The sequence below is a fragment of the Acanthochromis polyacanthus genome, chromosome 1 (assembly GCF_021347895.1).
Source record: "Acanthochromis polyacanthus isolate Apoly-LR-REF ecotype Palm Island chromosome 1, KAUST_Apoly_ChrSc, whole genome shotgun sequence".
In the NCBI taxonomy this organism is placed as follows: Eukaryota; Metazoa; Chordata; class Actinopteri; family Pomacentridae; genus Acanthochromis; species Acanthochromis polyacanthus.
Genome location: NC_067113.1, coordinates 40779195 through 40802807, shown reverse-complemented (window position 1 = coordinate 40802807; position 23613 = coordinate 40779195). Strand labels below are relative to the sequence as shown.

The window sequence follows — 23613 nt, the reverse complement described above, 5'->3', positions numbered from 1 at the left end:
CTGCAGCCTGCTGCAAATTAGCTTAGCATAAAGACTAAAAACGGTAACAACAAAAACATTTAGCTGTGTTGAAGAAGCTATGCTAGCTGGCTGATTTCAGCTGTACTGAATAGATGTGTGAGTGGTTTCAGTTTGAACATCTGTCTCTGAGCTGAAGTCAAGCTGTGGTTAGCTTAGCTTAGCATAAGGGCTGGAAACAAAGGAAACCACTAGCATCAGTGTTAGAAGTGTGTCAAGACAACAATTAGCTGCTTTTAAGAAGCTAAGTGCCTGTTAATCACCTTACTCTATGGAACAAATTTTGTCTCTGAGCTGAAGTCGAGCTGTGGTTAGCTTAGCATAAGGGCTGGAAACTAGAGGATCTGATAGCCTGGATCAATGAAAGAGTGTAAAAACAGCAGTTACAAAGAAGCTAGGACGCTAATAGGCTGTTTATTCCATTTCTACTTTTCTGTCTCTATTCCATCATGAATTATGTGTAAATTGAGGCTATTAGTGACAAACAATTTATGCATGAGGGTGTTTCATCACTAATTCACCTCAACAAAGTCACCAGCTTGCTGTTTTTGCCGAGCAACTTCGTTTTCTTTCTTGCCTTTTTGAAACTGAGAATACAATAATTAACCGTTGTATGAACTGTAGCACTCATGAATACGAAGGTGTACTTGCTCGAATGCATCACTCCTCCAAAAAACCGAGGAAAACAAACTTATAGATCATCCACGAGATCAACTGGTTCCATTCAGCAAACTGAGATCGGTACAGGTGAAATTACTTCCTGTATTGATTCAGAAGCTCCACCCACATGGGAAGCACTTAAGAGCAAATCAAAAGAAAGATTTAGAAATGCCTCTCCCTTACGTATGCATCAACATTTTAAATCTAACAAGCTTCTTAGGACCCCAGAAATGAAGACATAGAGAGACGCTGCTGACCCAATTTTAGTTTGAAAACTCCAAGGCGGTGTTGTCGTCTGGACGGCCAGAGATAGAAACTCATGGAAACAATGATGCATGTTGGATTTTTCACACTTCTATCATGTGACCATTTTCCAATAGCCTTGATTATCAGAAGCTAATTCAACACAGATAATGAATTACGGCCGTTGCTGACTTTGATGTCTATGCTAGCAGCTGTTGTCTTGCTTTGATCTTACTTTCCACCATTGTTCTTCTTCTTCTTCTGTACTATTTTTTTCTGTAACTTGACAACCATTCCTCTGCTTTATGTTTACACCGCCTTGAATGAAACTGAGCTACAATGCTTATCTGGATGTAGATAAATTTGTGTTAAAATTTTATCATAAAAGTGTATTAATGTGGATGTTCTCTGCATGAAAGACACACGGCATTGATCTGTTTTCTTATTTGTATTAATTCATGCTTTTGATAACGAGAAATAAAAGCTCAATCAAGTGCTGACTACAAAAATGTACGCTTGCTTAAAATCGATAATATAGTTCACACACCGGGCAAGGTGGAAAGTGAGAAAAGATGTTAGAGTTCACTGTGAATCCATCCAATAGTTGCCAGGATATTAAACCAGAATGTGAACATGGATGAGAATTCGCCCTACTGAATCCAATAGTTGTTGAGATATTTTAGTTTGAATCAAAGTGCGTTGCTACCTGGCTAAAAACAACCTTTTTGACAAGGGGATGGTTGGCATGGCCACCAAAAATTGCAGATTTTAAGTTTCTTTTGGCATCCTTTTACGTCCAGATTGAGCCGTTCCAGGTTCTAAAAAAAGCCACGGTGTCATATATTACCAGAGGAGCCACATTTGGTCCCATTTCTTCCTCAGAACGTCTCTTTTTTCCTTAATTTTCTCCCTAAAATAACAAACACTTACCTTTCAGCCCATGAAAGTGCACTTACATCATATTTCTCCTTATTAGACATGCATTATTTATTCACTGCTTGCATCTATATTTAGTCAGAGGACATTACACTACAGGTTCTCCTGTTTGCACTCAGAATAAAAGCATTAAAAAGTTCCAGTGCTCTTTTTAAAACCCCGCCTCCCCCATGTTACTGTATGGAAATGATTAGTTTGAATGCTCATGGAATAATCTTTTCCTGCGGCTGTGCACACACGCCATGATAAACACACAGTACAATCTCTCCCGCTGATGCTTTAGGACATTCTCGGGATATAAATCCTTTTGTTTCAAATAGAGGCCAATGTTTCTGCTTTCCAGAGATTGTCTGGGTCCCTGTTGAGCCTTTTTTTCATTTTGCCTACAGTTAAGTTCAAATTGCGCTCAGGTTATAGTGATTTTACTTTTCAATGTGCAGCCGTGGAGCAGAACGCAGAGGTCGTGGGTTTAATCTGGTGTATTTTATTAAGGTACAGTTAGCTCAGAGCGATGTTAATGTGTTCTGTAGGAGCACTCGTCCCGGTATGAAACCACTACGGGTGTTTTCGCTGTAACCGGGGCTTCCGGTAATGGTGCTCAGGCTGCACCAAGTGAGAGCTGGGCTCGTGGCCCGTGGAGTTGAAATCTGGCTCGAGAACGTACCGGAGAGCAGCAGGGTGGCTGTAGGCTACATGAGCTTCAGCCCACGCTACAACTTAAGCCGCTCTCTCATCCGTTCCTCTCTTCATACACCTGTACTCACTTCCCATTCTCACTCAGCCCACTCCTACCACCACCATCTCAATGAGACACAGCCCTCTATATCCTTTCCTGTCCCATTTCTGCTTTTTTCTCCCAAGAGGAGAGACCGTGAATATTTTCTACGTGCCACACTTCTCCATTTGCATCGTCTGTTTGTGTTAGTTTGCCGTCTTTGAAGACTCTTACAAGGTGCCCTGAAGTTTAAAGGTGAATCGGTGCTTGTGTTCAGATTCCTCGGGTGTAGGAATTAATTAAAGCTTCATGCCATGTTTATTCTGCGTACAGCACCACTGAACTGTGCCATGTATTATCATGCTTTAATTATACAGTATACCTCAAAGTTCAAATTGTGATCACATCACTAACTGCTGTAAGCCAAACAATTGCAATGAAATTAATAATGGCTGCAGTCGTGATGCACTTCTTCCAAAAACAACGGGCGTGTTTACAGTTCTGATCATGCTGGTTTTCTTAAAATGCTTCTAAGGAACATAGAGGTGAGAAGTAAACAAGAGCAAGTAAACTTTATAAGGAGGGAAACCCCGAATCGATCTTTTTTTGTGTGTTTTGTGCCAAACCCCAAGGTTGCATTTTCAATTTGGCAACACCAGCTGTTACTACCGGTAGTAGAAATATTAATCAGTAACTGGGGGCATGAAGTGTGCTTGGAGCTTGGATCATATTTTCTGATAAACGTGACGTCCTCTTTGTAAATGACTGTAAACCGCTGCTTATACCAACACAAATACATTTACTTTGCAGCTTTCCAGAGGCAGGAGAAATGTACGGATCAAGTGTTGCATTGTGGGTGTGTGATTTGTTGACTGCAAATCTCCTCCTTTGAATAAAGACTGGTGGGACCTTTCACTGACAATGCAAAGAGATGCAACCAATTAGTGAGCAGAGTAGATTCTGTCAAGGCTGCAAATTTGCAAACAGGTGTCTGTTTTCTGTAACTGACTATGACAACAGTCAATAACCAATTCATCATTAAATTAAATGCAATGGACATTCATCCCTTTTTAGCCATTTACACTGAATGTTCTTTGTCAAATAGGCTCAATTGTAATACAAATTCTTTTTTTTAAAAATCACTGAACTGAAATTGCTGTTCAGTAATCTGCCTGACAAAATCCAAAATATTAAAAATACCAAACAAGCAGCAGTCTTCCACAGTTAATGAATGGAAACTTTATTAATCTCCTCACAGTGGTTTGATATCAAAATAATCCTCACATCTAAGCTACATGATGGAGAGACTAGTTCACTGTAGTCAGGCCGGCTGCCAAAAACAGCTGCAACAGATGTCCACAAACACTGTTGCAGTGACTTTATCAGCCCAGAAAATGTGTAAGTATTTACCGTCACCTCTAAGATGTATTAATACTCAGAGCAGAGCATCTCAGATACATTTCATCTCTTTATTTTGGATGTTGTTGGAAGCATTCTAATAGAACCCTGATGCTCCAGAATATTAGCAGTGTTAGCAGCTGACAAATACTCTGCTTCCAGCCCATGTTAGCATCTGAAAAAGTCTAAGGAAGAATGTTTTTACGAAATATTATGAACAACCTGAAATTTTTTAAGAAAAGCACATTCAATTTCAGCAGCATTATGCCTCAGTTTATCATTTAAACTGACAGATCCCAGAGTGTCTGCAAAGGAACACATTTAGTCACAGCTATCTGGAAGTGAATGATACAGTATTTTACTTTAAAAAGACAAGAAAACAACAAAAAGAAGACAAAATATTACAAAACTGAGACACAAAATGACAAAAGAGAGAAACAAAATGACAAAAGAAATCGACAAAAACCACAAGCGGGACCAAAAAAAGCACAAAACAACACAAATGATGCACAAACCAATGGAAAAAGTGAAATACAAAATGACAAAAATGAAACAAAAAAACACAAGCAAGACAAAAAGGAAACATAGAACAACAAAAAAGCATGAGACAAACCACAAAAGTCAGACAAAAAAACAAGACAAAATGTTACAAAAGTGATGACAAAAGAGCAATGAGCAATCTAGTGTTTTACTTTGTGATCAAAACAACTTTTTAGGGTCAAGAAATTATTTGAAATTTATAGTTTTACAACTTTACAATCTGCAGTTAATGTTTTCTCTGTAATTTTTACGCTTTACAAAGTCATCTCGTGGGCCAGATTGGACCTTCTGGCGGGCCGGTTTTGGCCCGTGTGCCGCATATTTGACACACCTGCATTAAACAGTAAAAACTCCACCTAGTGGGGCTATGAGGTACTGCAGCAAATCTGCAGTATATTGTCTGACATGCAAGTCCCCCGTAATCTTCCTCATCGGTTAATAAATGTTTAATTAGTTAAATTATTACGAGTAAGTCATGAATCAACAATTAATCATTAATGTTCCTAACACTGACCATAAGTAATTCCAAAAAAAATCGTTTAAATTTGATTATGACGACAGTAAGAACTTTAAAAGCTTGTAAAGAACTGAAGTTGTTTTCGTGATACTGTGATTATTTGGTATTTATTAGCTGTCTGTTCTCCTATATGCTCTCAACATCAGAGCATCTCCTGGTGCTGAAGCAGTCCTGTTTATTTCCTTTGATGTCTGCATCAAAGTATTTTAGGTCCGGTGTTACTCAAAATGCTAAAATAATTAACCGATGTCTTCAATATGACAAGAACGGCGTCCGTCACCATTCTGAAGTCTGTCGTCTCCTCGTGGATTCTCTGTAGCTGCTGTAGCCTTGTTGTGCAGTTCTGTTTTGGAGGAGGTTCTCTTCAGCTCCAGCATGCACAGGCTTGAGGCCGTGACCTCCAGTAAATCTGGCTTAATGCTGAAGAAGATCTAGGTTATCTGGCAAGGGCTATCGCTCTTTGTTTATTTCTGTTTTATCTTGTGTCCCAACTGAGCAGGAACTTGGCAGATAGAGAGGATGTCTGTGCTATTTAAAAAAAGAAAATACAACAATGCAGTTGTATACAAAAGTTTGGACATTTTTTTGCTTGTTGTGCCAATGAACTTCTGAGACTTTACGGAGTAGAAAGGCGTCCGAACTTTTCCACATGCCACATGAAGTTTAGAACTTCAGAATCTGAAGGGGCTGTAGCTGTTTGCAGTTTGTTTGTGCACACGTTATTGGATACAGCGATGCCTATTTTTAGCGAGAGCTTCCCACACGTCTGAATTGGCCCAGAAACACACCTGAGGGGATTTGAGAATTCACGCTTTGGTAAACCGACAAAATGATAGACACACTATTTAACCTCAGTCCTGCTTAATTACGGTATTGTAACTAAGGATTGCATATCTTGTTTTGAAAAAATTATTTCACACTTCCGAGAGTTTGCTCTATTTTTCGCGGATCTGCGCTACAGGATCATGACCCACATACAAAGGATTGAAAATCGAGCGGCATTATGGTTGCCTTCTTTTCGAAATTGTCACCCCAGAGAAGTCCCCACCAGAAGATGCTGCTAAATATAGTTCAGCAACATCAAAGGTCCTCTTTGAAATGTGTGTGTGTGCTGCTCCGTCAGTAGCGCTGCCTCTGAGGGAGGCTAATCTGACGGGTACACAAGCCCCCATGCAGACAGACACAATCAAGAAGCTCTCCTCTGGAGGTGCGAAACAAACACACAGACGCACAAACATGTTCGACACAACTGTTGCGATCCCTGCTGCTCATTTGCTCTTATAAGCTTTTACAAATTACTCCGTCAGCAGGTTCCAGTTCGATGTTTGAGCTTTGAAGGTTGTTGATAGTAAATTTCTGTGTATTTGAGAATTTGAGAGGGTGCCACTTTGTTTCATATGATGGTCGAGATCGTGTGCTGGAGAAATAAAACGGCTCTTCTTACACGAGCAAAGAAACGCTGCTTCATTCTCCATTAGAAGAGGTGATCACAAAGCTTTTTTTCTGGGTTAAAAAATCCACAAATTAAGCAACATATTAACAAGAAAGAACCCCTTAATGACCTATTTTGGATTCATTCCAGTGCATTGTTTAATGCTGTCCACAGAAACTGTCTGAATGCTTTAAATTAATCTACATTTGTGGGGATTTAATGTCTTTATTTGACAAGAACATTAAAGAAATTAAAGATAATAGGGCCGGAAAGAGGCTGGGGTAGAAGTGGAAGCTAGGGTAAGTGTGGGAGTTTACATAGAAATCCATTACACGCCAAACAACTTCACACAATGCTGGTTAAACCTGTCAGCGCCAGGTGTATCTCTCTATATTTTGCAATAAACCAGAGTTTTTAATGTGATTTCTGTGGCAACGTTCCCGTGGCTGGTGCACCGGTAGCGATTCAGTTCACATTAACAAACAACAATTGGTTTGGCAAAGCTGAACAGCTGGCAACCATAGCAACGGAGACAGAGTGGGCTACAGCAGCTTGTAGTTTGGTGGGATCTATAGTGGAAATACGAAGGAAGCGTCCAAGAAAAATTGTGATGATTGAAGACAAGACGCTCAACATTTAGAGTGGGGATTAGAGTTTGAAATAGAACTGAATGGATGGCGAGGTCTACGTTATAAGGATGTTTTGATACTGACTGTGTCCGTCTTTAACCCGTCAACAAAATGTCAGGAAGATTATTCCCTTTAGACTTGATACCTGGAAGCTTTTTCAATTTAGAACTCTAAAATATGAGAATAAAACAATCAAAATCTGAGACGTTTGATTTATGTTTAACTGACGATCTGAATCATGCTGCCTAAAAACGACACATCAAAGATATAAACAAACTCATTTAGCTCATATGCCCCTTGGAGGTGGATGTAAAACTTGACATGAGCTAGTTTTAATGATGCCCTGCTACATCTGAAGGCAAAGTTTGAATCTGACCCAAATCGCTGCACTTCAACATAGAGATGGCGGTTTGCACTTTGGATAGTTTCTCCTTCAAGGCATTCATGGTGTTGCGCTTGTTTGTACGTAAGAAGAGCGATGGAAAAATGAAAATAGATGACTGCCCGGTGCTTAAACAAATGCTCAAAGTCACAAATCTGTGATGGGGGAAGTTTCATACTTAGCATAGGTTAGCATCTCTGCAAACCTCGTGCAAATATGCCTAAAAGTCTCCTGTTAATGTTCGCCAACTTGCAGTCTGAAGAACTTCAACACTTTCCCAGCCTTTAATATAAAGTATACCGAACCCTGTAGGGATGGTAAGATGAAGAGAGCGTGCCGATCCCGTCCCCCTTTCTTCTCATTTTTGAAGTGAACCAAGGAAAACGAACAATTTCATCCTCCCGGGCTCTTAAATGTACCCGTTTCCCCCTCTGGGTAGTTTTAAGAGCAGCTCGTTTCACTGATGTAGAACTGTTTGTACAGTTAAAAGAGCGGTAATCAGTAGTTTATGGAAATGGAAACCTGCACCAAAACACGGACGCTGTCGCTTTTGGCCTGCATCCACGCCTGTGTAGCGATGCAGAGGCGATGTCAGCTGGCCCTATATAAAGTCAAACCAAGCAGACACCACCTACCAGGACTGATCAGTGGCACATTGTTCCCCTGCTAACTTTAAAACACACAGATGGATACTTTACATGCCGTAATGAGGGTCTAACAAGTGTGTTTTACAGGCTCTGCTTTTCAGTGTGAACTACGCTCTCTCAGATGTGAAAACCCATTCGGCCCCTCAGGGGTAGAGTGCTGCGTGTTATCACAGCTGGGATCACTTTTAACAAGTCTAATTAGCACGCAGCCATAAGAAAGTATTTACCAAGTCATTTGTACCTCACTTTAGCATTGTAAACACTTTGACACACTTTTGTTTTAGTAGCTGGAGCAGAGATGACGGTGGCGTCAGCGAATGGGACTGGATGTGCCGCTGCGACAGGGGAGAAAATTTTCATCACTCCTGTTTAGCTGGCAGGACCGCTGCTCCTGTCAGGGAGTCCTCGACATGCTGTCAACTCCATGCAAATTGACTTGATTTCTCCTCTTGGTGTCCAAATTGCATCACTTAGCTCCTGAAATGGTACCTTGCCACTCCTCCCCCTTGAAAGCGCACTGCTCAAATATTCCGCCTCAGCTGTGCAGCAGGGGAAAATGACACAAAGGAATAAAGAGGGCACCTAATGAACACAGCCGGGTTGGGGTCAGCGTGTTTCCACCTCGGCGTGTTCTGATCTTTTCCTAAAACACTGACAAAGACTCGCTCTTACTTTTGAATCTCTTTCGGCAGTAACGAGGCGTTCGAATCTCCGGCAGCTCTAACTCTTCTCCCTTATCTCCTGCAGGCACGACCAGGCAGCCCAAGGAAGGAGAGGTCCCAGGGGTGGATTATAATTTCGTGACCGTTGACCGGTTTATGGAATTGGAGAAAAGTGGAGCCCTGCTAGAGAGCGGAACATATGAAGGTAAGGATTTAGTCCAGTCATGCTTAACAACGCCTATGATTGCGGTCATTCTTCTTAGTGATATTTCTCAGTTTTTAAGGCGTGTATACTTCATTGTGACACACACATTTGTCTTAATGAGTGACAGCAGTTTGAATAAACGCTGAGACATCGCTCCATACTCTGCACCCATTAGCAGGCTTCCGTCCATCCATCTTCTGCTTCTGCAGAGATGAGAGTGCCATCAGTCTTGAAGGACATCTTCTGTTATTTCTGAATGACGGAAAAAAAAAACAGCACATATAGGCACACTTGCACATGCTGCTCGTTCACGTTGGTTTGCTCTTGGCTCAGTCCTTGAGTCGGAGCTGCAGTGGATCCTCAGCCGCCTAATCAAAACAAACAGACACTCTCTGTCCAATCTCTCCTGTGGTCAGACGGGCCCCAGGCTTGGATTTTAAAGCACTCACAAAGTGCAGCCGTGGTCCGTCTGGCCACCTCCAACTCTCAAGAGACCCCTGCCATTATATAGATAACACATAGCAGCTAACTTTCTTCTCTCCCACCTGGCTCCGGTCTCAGTCAGCCTGCTGCCACTGCAGGAAAGAGGAAAAGATTGAAATTGCAGATGGCCAATTTAATGGTCGGTTGCCAGAAGCGGCGCTGGATCCTTTTGGTGATGCGAGCCGCGTTCCACGGGGAGACGGGGGGCACTAGAGTTTCTTCTGCGTGGTCGCTCGGCCATCGTTCGGCGTTTTATGTATTTTAATAATTTAATGGCCAATTAGAGGGAGAAGTGAAGAAGGAATGAAATTTAAAGAGCAGGTTACAGTGAGGATCAGCTGGCTGGTGCACCGGCAGAAAGGTGTGAGTCGCTCTAACAAAGAAGTGGAAACTGTCAGGTTCAAGTCTGAAGACAAGCTTCCAGGAGAGATACAATGAACTCCTGACTTCTCTCTGCTGTCCTTTGGATTCAAGAAAACTGCTATTTTTTTTTCTCTCACTTTCGGTTTTCCATTCAGGTTGTTCTCTACAGTACAGACACGCTTGCTCTTCAGCTTCTAAACTTATCAACACAGCAGCCTGGGTGGTAAAAGCTACAGCAATGAATTTTAATGACTTTATCTTAATGTCTACGAAATCTTTTTTGATTCTGGCTCTAAATTCTATAATGACCATAAGCCTCAGCTGCCAATGCTGATAAACCCTGATCCGAGTTGATTGTACGGTCTGCTTTAACTGCTAAGTTTTAACTAATTACTTGCAACTAATTGTTCACTGCAACATCTCTACTTGTGCTAGAACTCAACTAAGTTAACCATAATCTAATTATTGTTGCAGAGCGTGATGTGTAGAGTGAAGCGTTTGGACAAAATGTGAGACAAAGTTATGTAAGTTAAGATTACAAATGACAAATGTCTTGCAAAAGGTTATCTCTGCTATTGCTCTGCAACCAGCCATTGCAACTGATCTTTATCATCTCCACAATGCTCTCAACCCCATGGAGTTTCTTTGTATTTATGCTCCTGTCACATTTTCACTCACTGTTGGCTAATTTTCACTGACGTATAAAGTCCTGTACCTCTGTTGAAACAGCGCAACCATGACCCGAGTGCCCACCGGTGTTACCAACACTGGAAAAAAATGAAGCTACCACATAGTGTTATTAATCGTTTTACAGTTTGCAAAGGTAATGATGATGTATCATGTCACAAATGAGTTGTTCAAGTGCTGTCAGAAAGTTGAAAATCCACTGATTCCTTCTTTTTCCGCAGCTGTGTTTCAAACCTGCTAACAAGTTGTTGGGTTCAGAGGAAAATGATAGTTTCACCACATGCAAATAAATAATAATGTCAACAATAGTCTGAAATACTTTAGTTGACATTTTAGTGATGTCAATTTTTTATTAATAAATGATTGTTTCCGTAATAAATCATTTTGAAATTTGTACAGACATGACCATAATGAACATAAACAACCTTGTTTTTTTTAAATTTTAATATTAATGTATGCAAGATATATCCCATGAACTTCAAAAGTCCCTAAATTATATCTTTACCCTATGATATGATGTTAGATTTGTTGATATCTTCCCCGGCTATGAACACATGCGTTGTGATTGGTCTCGAGCAATGTCACAGCACAAGAAATAGCGAATCAGCATTGAAGGATAAATGCTGAGACTTTCACTTTTATTTAAACCTATGTAAATCATAAATAAGCACATATTCAACGAGCTTTTGTATTGGAGTTTGTTTTGACTCGTTTTATCTGGGATTTGCAAATGTATGGCAGTTCCAGATATTCACGATTACTAATAATCTGGGTCAGTACCTGCCCTGCAAAATGCACACAGATGAACCCCTGCTTTACATCCTCCACTGTAGCTGTTTTTATATTGCAATTTACAGTTTGCACTTTCATTTAGCAGACGCTTTTATCCAACGACACACACATTCTTTCACTCACAAAGTGGCAGTGAGCTGCAAAGGTTAATAGCAGTGGAGTTGCATATACAGTTATTTCATCTGAACAAGGGAGTACCGCTGAGCAGAAGATTAGCAGTGTCATCACTTTGTTGCTTTAAAGCAGACGACTACTGAGACTTAACTTTCCTTAATGTTGTCTTCACTCCTACCAAACTCCGCGGCTCCAGAAACCTCTAAGAGAGAAGCCGAGGGAGCCGAATGCAGCTCTTTTAACGCCTAAATGGTATCTCCGTTGACTCCTTGCTCATGTGGCTGCACTTTTAAAGAGGCAGAAGTCAGCAGCGGCGTAGCTCACAGCGTAACCTCAGAGGCTGTGCACATAGCAGCCGTAGGTACAGCATCGCCTCTGAACACAGAAGTATGAATTCAGCTTGTCATCAGATTTCTGCTCAGCACCATCTTCAGCGTCACCTCCTGTTGGGAAGCGCTGTTCTTTAGTCTTTTAAGTCTGCTCATCTTTTTTTTTTTCTCCTTTTCATTCTCCACTAAAACCCAAGTCAGCTATTTTGTGAAAAGCCCAGCGGATCAGTGCACCGGGCCAATTTAACAGCCAGTATTTGCTCATAGCACATATGTTGATGTCTGTTTAAATTCACGCTGATAGTAAAAAGATTTTGCACGAAAACTGACATCGGAAATGTCGGCGAGAGTGTGGAGAACTTGATCACTCACTCAGGTTTTTTTAGAAATAAATGCATTTTGGGAAACCGTATGTGAAGAGCGACAGCAAATAATGGGTTATAAGATCCCTTTGAGTTGCAGTGTGCTTTATCATTGTAATTTCTCTAAAGAGAGTGTGATGGGAAATGACAGATATTTAGTCAAAACACTGCTAGTGGCATTTTAAAAAAGCCATAACGAGAACCTGGAGGAAAACAGGACCACCAACAAAGGAGCAATGGTTGAAAATTACTGAGGAAATCCACATAATGGAGAAACTAACTCACAAACTGAGACTACAGGAAGCACAAATGGACAGAAAATAGACAGAACACGGGACTTGAAATGTCGTCGTTGGAGGGGAACAAGGGGAAAATGATGATTAACAGGACTGAAGGATGATGTGGATGCTCTGTTGCTGCCCAGGCTTTGTTCAGTTGTTTTGTTTGTCTTTGATGTTCAGTTTAATTCTACTTCTCACTGTAGAAGAAACTTCAACTTCCCAGAAATAGCTTCTGCTCCGTTGAGCAATAACAACTCATGACCCTAAATGTTCGAAAATGCCATTCCCATCATGATTCGGCGTTTCCTCTGAAGGTTTCATCTTCCCAAGAATTAGTTTGTTAATTGAGACGGTTTTATCAGGATATACGTGAAATCAGCACGGCTGTCGGACGTGACAGCAATTCCACCACTTGCTCAAACTTCAAAGCGCAGGTTTGTGTGATCCCGCGGGTTATTTAGGTTCACGCATGGAGCAGACTTTCTTCTCGCGGGCAAATATTCAGCTCGTTAAGGCTCCAGGATTTGTGTCTGTGGTTCCAGGGGCTGTAATCCCGACAGTCCTCGTAATCTTGTTACAACTGCTCTCCTCTACTTTTCATCGCCAGCCTTCATGTTTCCCTCAGCGCGAACATGATGTTTCAATATGTCTTCCCAACGCACAAGGAGACACCAGGTGATGTATTTTATTTTAAAACGCATCTACGACTATTCTTCACGCTCTCCCGCCGTCTGTGTTTGTCTCTAATGCCGGAACCAGCTGCATTAAAATAATCTCTGTGGATTTCCGCACACGTCTCATGTATGATCTTTCTACCAGGGACGCTCGACTGGAGCCGAGGAGATAAACTAATCTAATAGCAAACCTTCCAGGACAAAACTGCGCCTGATGTCTTTCTCTGGATTTGGTTTCCTTCACGCTCTCAGATTTAAAAAAGAAGAAGAAAAGAAAAGAAAGAAAAGCCTCCCAGCGAGCACTGTCTGATCTTTTAAAAGATGTATCTCTCAGACTGTGGACTTAGATGATCTTGCATCTCACTCCCACATCTGTTTGTTGTGTGAAAACCTCTAGTTATTCCGCTTAGTTTGAAAATGTTCTTTAAACTTGAGAGTCATAGCTTGTCCTTAAGCCACAGCCACTTTCTAAATCAAATGGTCAGTTCACTCCTACGAAACAGAGCACAAAGTCACTTTTAGCTGCTCAGGTTTTGAGATACCGTCCGCATAAATTACCCTACATAAGCTACACTTAACTAGCAGCAGCGTTCAGCATTTTCTACCTGCTTGGTTCGTAAAAATGCAATCTTAACAGCGCACCAAATCCCGAAACATGAAGTTATGAGGGTTTCACGCTGACTGATGGAGGCTGTCAGAGACACTGGACGGCTGCCAGTATTCAAATCGAATGACAGTAAAATACAAAATCAACTTCGTAGACTGTGGAAGGGGCCGCTGGGTCAGAGCCAAGCGAAAAACTGCAGCTCCCAGAGGTGTGTAGTTGGCTCGGACCATACACTGAAGCTGAGACGGAGATGTGGTTATTATTCAGTCCGAGCCACACGCAAACGGCCGCTTACATGCCAGGGAAATCCAATCATGGTCTGCTAAGTGATTGATGCGCCGAGGAGAAGGTGGACGAACTTGGCAACGGCACACGTTCTCAGAAATGGTTGAAATTAGCTTGTGGTGTCGTGTGTTCGTGTCGAGATGTCTTTGTTTTTCGTGAAGCAAAGTGTTGTCATATTCTAAGACTTGATGTGATCTTGAGCTCCCAGCTTGTGTGCTCGTTGGATTTGCTGGATTTGACACGGAGCAGCATGACAAATGCACAAAAACCACCTCAACCAGCCTGTGGATGTTACCGCGGTGTCACATCATCCTTCAGCCCACTAGTCCCATTTCACTCATCCCTACTTTCCTCACTCTGTGGGCGTCTTTGCTGTATTTTTCTCTCCGTTTCTTTCAGTCTTTGACTCTTTCTCGGCCTCCTTGCATTTACATGGACATTATGAGCATGGGGGTTATTTTGAGTGCGATTTCCCTTTATTAAAATTTTATGGAAATGCAACTTTTATTAAAAAATCTCACATATCATTGTTGCCTCTTGGGGTTGTCATAAGCTGAAATATTGACTTTTGACACACCAGAGTACCAGAAGCGAGTCTAAGAGTCGACAGAGAGTACTTTTGCCAAACGGTGCTTTGAGCTAAATGCTAACATGCTAACATGTCCACAACATGACAGTGTCAACAAACTTTGTAGCATGAGTAGTTCTCAGCATTCAGCTTGTTTGTTTATCATGATCTCACTCCCAGAATCCATGAAGCTACTGTGAGATAGATAGGAATCTAAAGTCCATGCTAACTGATGCTACACAGCTAGCCTGCTCTGGAGGAGGTTAATATCTTCACAGTTTTGTGATATAAACCAGCTGTAAGATGAACCATCCCTTCATAATTATTTTCCTGATCATGTTCTCTATGAGCAATACAGATTCTCAGCTAAGGAAATGTGTTATATCTGTACACCTGTTGACTTGTAAGTTGCTAAAACCACCGAGTGAAGCCGTGTGTCATTGTTTTGCCACGGAAAACTGCAAAAAGGATAAATATGCTTCAGTGCGTGGTCCTGATTTGCTGCCAAGTCTGATAGAAGACAGAGTAGGAAATGTATTGCCTTAATGGCATCTCTCACAGAGAATATTCAATCAATAACATTCACTTAACTTTGATGTGGCCAAAAGCTAAAGTGATTTTCTCACATCCTTCATTAGGGGACAGTGTCAGACCGAAGTGTTCTTGTTGGGTATCATGTTTAAATGAAGTTGAAGAGCTCTCGTATGCAGCGCCTTGTTAGAAATAAGCAGCTGTTTTAACAGTGGAAAAGTACAGATGAACTTAGTGAACACTACTCACAATTTTGTGTCATCATTCCTCTTTGCAGCAACAGTGCTATTTTTGCTCACAGTTCTCATTTTACAACCTATACCTGCTGACCTTGTGAAGAAAAACCAGTTGGCAAAGAAAGTTGATGAGTATTGTTGAGAAATTTCTCTCCTCGTCCTTCAGAGTTTTCTGAAGTGGGGTGTTTATTGGTTTTCCGGCATACGGTGGGGTTATCAACACAGAGCACGAGTCTGTGAAGGTAAGCCGACCAAGAACGACTGCCACAATTGATAGAGATTGTCAGAGAGTAGGCTGGGGGCCATGTGTAAATACAAGGGCGAATAGTGGTTAATTTGCGTATGGTTGCTAATCAGTAACAGAGGGTAATGGAACAAAGAACAAATGGTGGTTGAATCAAGGGGTCTGGCAGACAGATGCAAGTAGCAAAGGTGCAACAACGAAAGGTAAGAGGAGGTCTGACAGACAGTAGCAAATAACAGAAGATAAAAGAACTGTGGATAACTGGGAAATGGAATGAAGGAGTGACACAAGAAAGCATCAATAGCAAAAGGTGTGCTATTTTATCTGTGATGGTTTTGAGGCGTTTTTAGGCCATCTAACACAAAAACAAGCCTGGCTATGCTGAACTTGCTTCATAGTGCAGCCTTCAGTGCATCCATGCTACTAGTGTGACTTTACAATACAAGAATGCAGCATATTCTAAAGCTTTGGTGAACATTTCTGTCCGTTCTTTTTGTTCCAGATAACTTCTACGGCACTCCGAAGCCTCCGGCCGAGCCCAACGCTCTGCTGCTAAATGTAACGGACCAGCTGCTGCCGGGCGCCAGACCCAGCTCCGAGGGCAAGAGGAAACGCAACAAGTCAGTCAGCAACATGGAAAAAGCCAGCATCGAGCCCCCCGAGGAGGAGGAGGAGGAGAGACCCATCGTCAATGGCAACGGCATCGCTGTCACCCCAGGTCAGACCCCGACAACCACCCCCGCAGACGCTGAGGCAGAGTTCACTTGAACCCGAGGCTTCATCACGACAGCCAGGTTTAGGGTCACGCCTGTACGATCCGCAGGAGGTGATGGTCTTTGTTTAAGTTACAGCGAGACTGTCTTCCAGAGTGGTTGCCTGGCAACAGGGGAAGTAACAGATTGCTTTTACATGGCATTCTTGGAAAATGATTTTATGGCAGATTATCACTTTTAATTGGGTACACAGATATCTTTATATCCAATTTAGTGGTACGATATACAAACTGTGAATTCTAATTTCCAGTGATTAGTCCGAGCAGTTTATCATTAAAGCATTAGTGCTGTTGCTCTCCAGAATTCGTCATTCATTAAGCATCATTATTAAACAGTGTTTCAGAGCGGATAGCCAGGGGGCATACTCATACTGTACGCTGCTCTCCAGTCCAACACGAGCCTGCAGGCTGTTTTAAAATCAAGAAGGACATTTTATTTAATGCTTTATCTCTTGTGTGAATCATCCCTTTTCAAACCATTGTTGTTGTTCTCTCTGTAAATTCAGAAAATTGGTAGAAAAGGGTTTATGGTGTGCAACAAGGTCAAACTAGAGGCTGTTCTTATTCATAAAATATATTAAAGAAAGGCATTTCTTTGTGCAGATATTAGCTTTCAAAAACGCTATTATAAGTAAGACACTTCTGAGTGTATGTCTTAGATTGCGTGCACTTTGTGTGACAAATTGGCACAAACACTTCAGTGTGCGTACACGCTTCCACACACACACAGAAACCATTGAATGCATCCCATGATCACATGAAAAGACGAACATAAAAGAGGCATTATGACTTTGATTTTTGCGATACCAAATCCAAAACCACGCATCGGTCCTGTGACTGTCTAAGCTGTTTTATGGCTTCAGGAAAGTCTTTCACAGTTCAGCATCAGTCAGAACGGCACAGAGACTCAGGGAGCCGGGCGCTGCACCCAGCCGACGCCTGCAGATACTTGCGTTTTTGATCAGCTGCTTTATTTTACACATACGTGAAAGGCTTTGTTTAGAAAGAGGAAGGCTGGCTGAAGGATGAGATTCTGGTTTTCCTACCACAAGGAGCTCAAACAAGGTAGGACTCTCTAATTTGCAAAAGTAACGTAGAAAAATTTATCACGGCGGCATATTGTAAACTTCACAAGAAATCTTGGTTTTAAACGGCACATTTAATAATGTTCAGGGGACTACAAGACTGAATTTAATTGCAGGAAATAAAATAGATAAAGAAGATAAACCTTAAAAACATTTTAATAAAAGTAATCAAATAGAACTAATTACAAAACATGGCAAATATAGCAAAGTGTTGCACTAATAAAATGGGGTTTTTGCAGAGTATTGAGCTCTTGTGTTTGTTTTAGAGTGGCTTTACTTCCTCTTTGTGTGTAAAATGTAAATAATAATCATTTCTGACATCATTACAAACACCAGAAATCTACTCAAATTTAGAACAGCTACAAATAACACGTTAAATCCATAATTGTTGCAAAAGATACTCCTACTCCAAGTACTAGAATTTACACCTGGAGATCACTGTGACTCGACGTATTTTGCTAGTAATCTGTACTTGATTAATAATAGAATAACATTGCAGATCTTGGGAATGCTGTATTTGGACAAACCTGATTGTGAGTATAACTTTTATTTCAACCACCTCAGGGGATAGTGAAGGTTTGCGAGTCTCTGGGACAGTTATTTTACTGGTCAGAGGGGTGCAAAGTTCAAGAACCAATCGTCTAAGTGTGGAAGTTTTGTCAGCACCAATTGCAAATATGTAACATGAAAATTAGCTGTATTTGATAATTTTAACAGTTAAAGACGGCATTATTTCAATAGCAGATGTTGAAATTGTCCTAATTTGATGTTTATAAGGCAACATGTATCAAGCTGGACAGACATGTAAGGTATGTTTTTCAAGCTCCTGAAGACAGTTTCTGGACCGTAAAACAACAAAAATGGAGTTATAAGTTGACATTAGACAGTTTTCAGCTACATTAACTCCAGTCAGGCGTGAGACTGTCTTCGGAAATAGCCTCCAGATAGTCTCTTTCGGCCTGTTTGTGTTGCTTGTGTGCAGGATTTGACAGCTTCTACTGCAGGGTTCATTCTGAGTGCAACAACACAAAGGGAAGTAGTAGTTATTGTCCACTTCTATGAGCATGTAAGGAATCAAGCAAATGAAATTAACAGCAGAAGTGCTACTTGATTTAAAAAAAAAAAGCCATTTGTTGAGTTTAATCAATAAGCATCAACCCTCTTACAGCGGTTTCTTCAGTGCTAAGTACCTGCCTTGAAGGAGGTGCTATTTCTCCCTGACTTGACCTCCTCAGCTGGTTTATTCCAACACCCCTTGGGGCCCTCGTGGCAAAAACAAAATCACTTTTGCTGTTTACACTCAATTCTGAATGTACTTGAGAGGTTTTGTATAAGGATGAAAAGTCTCACAATGAATTGGTTTCAAGTTCTGCATAGTTTCAAGGAAAAAACTTCAGTGTGATGCAAATTCTCTGAGCGATGCAGATGGCGCCGGGCGTACTCCTGTGAGCTAACAGACACTGCAGGGAGAGGGAATATTTTCCTATCAGCCGTCTAGAGATGCTCGATAACTGGAGGCTCTGGGCTGCACACTGAGGCGTGCTGGATGTTAAAGTGGGGCTGCTGCTCTCAGCTCAGGAGGAGTTTTGTCTCTGCGGATGGACAGAGTGTGGGCTGACCAGGAGAGCTGAGGGGGAATCAATAGAGCACAGCAGGCTGTGTGATCTAAGCAGATCACTGCCTCGCTCTTTCCCTCCCATAGATTATCTCTCAATCCCCTGCTTTCATTTGTCCCCTCTTCACTTCCCTCCTCCAGCTCACACTTGCCATCTCTTCCTCTTTCCTCCCATTTTTCTCTCCCTAGCTCATTCACACGCTGCCACAACTCAAAGTAGGGCATCGCCGCCTGCTTCAATCTCTATTGTCTCCTCTGCTTTATTCGTCTTTCTGTCTTGTTAACCTCAATCACTCCCTCTCTTCTTTTCAACTCACTCCTCTCTTTCCCTTGAGTCACCACTTCCTCACACCTTCTTCTAATCACTCCTTCCTGTGTTTTTTTTTTTTCCGCCTCTATCCTAGCCCTGACACTCAGTCAGTCTCTTCTCCTTTTCCTCGCTTCACCTCCTCTCCTCTGATGATAATGCCATGCCTGACTCATCCGGCCCTGTTTGTCCCCTCAGAGTCGAGCGAACATGAGGATAAGAGCACAGACGCTTCGGGGGACATGGCCCCACAAATCAACCCGGCGGAGCCCCCAGCTGAGGGACCCAAAGAAGAAGGACAGTCCCCGAAGATGGCAGTGCCCAAACCAGAGGAGAATGATGAGCTAGGGCCCCTGCCAGACAACTGGGAGATGGCGTACACTGAGAAAGGAGAAGTCTACTTCATCGAGTAAGTTTGGTGATTATATCTGACCCTGATCCGGGGACACGTATTCCAGGCATGTTCACTTATTCCTACGATTTAGAAAATGGAGAACCAAGAGAAGGTGTGCAATCTCGCTAGAATGTAACAAAGCGACAAAGTAGCAAAACAAGAAATACAGTCAGAGAGCGCAGTACCCCACCAAGGCTGTTCAGTCCCCCATACGGCATTGTCAGAAATGCAGCATATTTCTGTAAAAATGCAGCTTTTTTAATTATCATTATTATAGATAATCAGAAATCACCGCACTATAGAATGTGGCCATTTAATATAGATGTACCCACAAACAAAACGACCTTGCAGTGAGCACAGTCGTGTGTTATGCACATGTACGTTATGTACGGATACAGAATTGCTTGACCTACGTACGTGTAAATTACTCTTATAAAGGTCTGTTGATCAGTTCATCACTTTTTGCAAGGCTTTGTTTTGCTAGTGTTAAAATAACCTCTGCCTCCATGCTTTTATTTTGAAGGTGTATTCTTTTAATGTTAAAAGCTTTTATTGTTTGCACCATTCAAGCGGCACAGGAAACGTTTATCTAAGGAACGGTTTCTTGACATGAGGAAGACGCTGCCGAAAAGTCCGAAAATTCCCGCAATGTTTATCCACTAGATGCGTTGTCTCGTAAACGCGCCGCATCTGAAATTAGCCTGCTTGGTGGGCGTGTACTTGAGGCCAGTATCCAGTGTTCAACTCCTGCCGACCTTCTTCTCCAACTATCCTGCCTGCTCCTGATTGGACAAAAGCATCGACTCGGACAGGAGCTGTCTGCTCCTGGATTTCAAGCCGGACCAACATGGCGGCTCGGTCGCAAATTTCTCTTTTATTCTGAAAACAATTCAGCGACAAGTATTTCTGAAATCATCTGAGGCGAGAAATAAGCTGAGTCTGTCCTCGTTTTAGTTCGACGATGGTTGGCTTAGACGTTTGACGAAAGTTTCGCGATGCGTCGGATCTCTGCATGAATTTGAATTTGTATAAAGTAGAAGCCAAGTCTGCTTTATGCAAATGAGCTGCGACGCGCTCCAGGGAGACGCACCGGATTGCAGAAATTGCCGGATCTGGACACGTACCTTAAGGATGGAATCTCGTGTCTCATAATTGGAAATCCTTAACAAATCCGTGAAAACAGACATTTCTTATCTTCGGTGAAAATTTCCTCCAAATCTGTTTGTCCATTTTTAAGTAATGCTGCTAACGGACAAACGTACACTGATCGTCACATAACTTCACGGCATTCCTTGGAAGAGTAATAATTACTTCAACAGAGAGAATCTTCGTCTGTTAAAGCACTGAAAGCGAATTACACTTAATGAGCTGTCATTTCCAGCTCCGTTTTTTGTCCCTTAACACAGCAGGACCTAATGATTTGATTTTAATGTCAGTGCCAAAGCAGGTAATTATGAGAGAAATGGCATAAAGCCCCCGAGTAAATTAGAATATACCGCTTCATGAGTATGTATGCAAACATCTCTTGTAGTTAATCAGATGATGAATATTCTGGTATCACATAGTTTTGCTTGAAGTTCTTTAATGTGTCGGATTATTACCGTGCAAAAGATTTTCCACCAGCTCTGTTCAGAAGGTCCAGCTCAAAAACTGTCAGATAATGAGCAGCTTGGTGACACTGTAAAGAAGCAGAAAGACAAAAAAAACTCATTTCCAAGTATCAATTCTGACTTTAATATGCGCTAATGAGCATCTATTAAAAAATGAAGCTAAAAGAGCCAAACTGATAGCAGCTGTGGTCTGGAAAATAACAGTTCAGTAACAGCTTTTAGTAGGTCTAGATGGATATTTTTTTACTCATTTTTAATGATGGATTTGTGCTTCTGTCTGAGTAAACTATTTCTTCATAATTTTATATTTTCCTCGCATATTTTTTTGTGCTGGGAAGATTTCCAATCATCCAGAAAGATTTTTTTTTTTTTTTTAGCACTGTGCACCGGTAAGAAAATCTGTTTTAAAAAACAGTAATATGCCAGCATCTGTGGTGTCAAAGCAATACGGTAAAATAACAGAAAATAAAGACTTAAGAATAAAAAAATTGATAATAACCAAAATAATTTTCTAGATTTAAATTAACATGAGATCACAGGTATTTTGGGGCTTTTTTCTTGTTTAGTAAAGGACATTTCTATGCATAAAAACAATACCATACATAGAATATATAACAATACTCTATATATATAATGAAATAGAATCATTTAACATTTTTATTGTAAAAACTTGTACACAAATCCAACAAAAATGACACAACCAATACTTATTTTTTTAAGTATATATTTAATATTAAATATAAATTTAGTATATTTGCTATTTTTATAGCTTGAAATTTCTGAATTTGTAAAATCTAAATTTTATGATGTCTTTTTTATTTTTAAAAAAATCATTTTTTTAGTTCAATTTCTATATTTTTACTGTATTTTTTGTGCATTTAAAAAAATCTGTAACATAAAATGATAAAACTTAGTAAAAGTACAGATTTTTTTTCTTTTTTTGGACACATTTTCTAATCCTTTCGTGTTGAAACACGCACACAGACCGTAACTGATGCATGGTGGTTTAATGAGATTTAAAGGTCCCCAGAAACACCTCAGCTACATAGAAGCCTGTTGTAAAAGCTCTAAAGTTTAATTCATTGGCGTTGTTAGCGTTTTACAGCGGCAGTAAAACCGTGGAGGTGAGTCTTCATTACATGATGGAGTTGCGCTGTGTTTGTAGCGGAGGGAATTGTACGTAGACGTGGTTTCCTGGACGGCATCGTCTAATGCAGCCTAACAGGAAATTATTTTGCTGATACCAAAAGTTTCATTGCATCAACGGATCATTTCAGTCTTGAAGCATTGATTGAATCCCAGCCTGCTAACTGCTGGAAGCCGCAGAGCATCACCAGACTAAGGAAAGAGACGGCGCTGTCATCCAGCCAGGCACGTGTTGCCTTTTAAGTCTATTTGCCACAGAGGCAAACTTTTAATTCCCTCCACTGCAGACGACTCACCATATGTCTCCTCCCCCAAACAGAGAAACCTCATGCTCCCACATCCATCAGACCCAACTAATTCACTTAGCCTACTGAATTTGTAGCTTCAGGTTTTTCTTCTTTTTTTTTTTTTTCCCAAGCCGCAAGTGATGCCGTGCCAAAGTGATAGCGGTTGCCAAGAGAGGATGCTTGGCTTTGATTGGCTTCCATACGACATCAATTCATTTACCTACAACCCTTGATGTGAGGCAGCTGTAGAGAGGAGCAGACGACGGAGGAGGGAGGCGCAAGGAGAGGCGAGTGATATGATTAAAAATAGTGAAGACTAAAAAGTGAGAGGGTGAGGGAGAGGACAAGAAAGGGAGAGAGGTAATACTGTTTTTAATACTATTAATAGTAATAGATGGCAATAGAAGAAAAGAAGACCAGGGAAAAGGGTAAGAAGAGGACAGGAGACAGAAAAAGGAGGGCGAATGGAAAAGAATCAAAAGGAAAGTAAAAGAGACTTTACCTTAGCCTGAAGTGCACTTCATTTGGCTCTGTAATTGGTGTGGGCCTATCATCTCCTGCAATTATCTTCTTTTATGTGTCTCCATCTTATGCTCAATATTCTGTTTTTAGCTCTGGGGACATCAGTCAGCTCTCGGTCAGCCCAGCAGCTCTACAACTCTTGAGTGAATTGGCGCAAAATGTTTTTGGCGATCTGCTGATCTCTGGTGCCAGCACGGGTCAAAGTTTTCACTTAACCTGTGAAATGAATATTTTCAATCTCGACTGTCTCAAATGCGTTACTCCCATCAGCTTCAGATAGACTGTGTGTTTAATGCAAATTTGCACAAGATAGCACGCTAACACTGAGAAAGACT

General features: G+C 41.3%; 1 protein-coding gene across 6 annotated transcripts in view; it reads left to right on the top strand.

The window, feature by feature from the left end:
• Positions 1–23613, top strand: part of magi2a (membrane associated guanylate kinase, WW and PDZ domain containing 2a) — a 313872-nt gene that overhangs the window by 200219 nt on the left and 90040 nt on the right. For all 6 annotated transcript variants that reach the window (XM_051951516.1, XM_051951162.1, XM_051951910.1 and 3 more), the window contains exons 3-5: positions 8865–8984; positions 16043–16258; positions 19518–19728. In XM_051951516.1, the coding sequence (XP_051807476.1) occupies positions 8865–8984; positions 16043–16258; positions 19518–19728 (547 nt within the window). The remainder of the gene's footprint in view (positions 1–8864; positions 8985–16042; positions 16259–19517; positions 19729–23613) is intronic.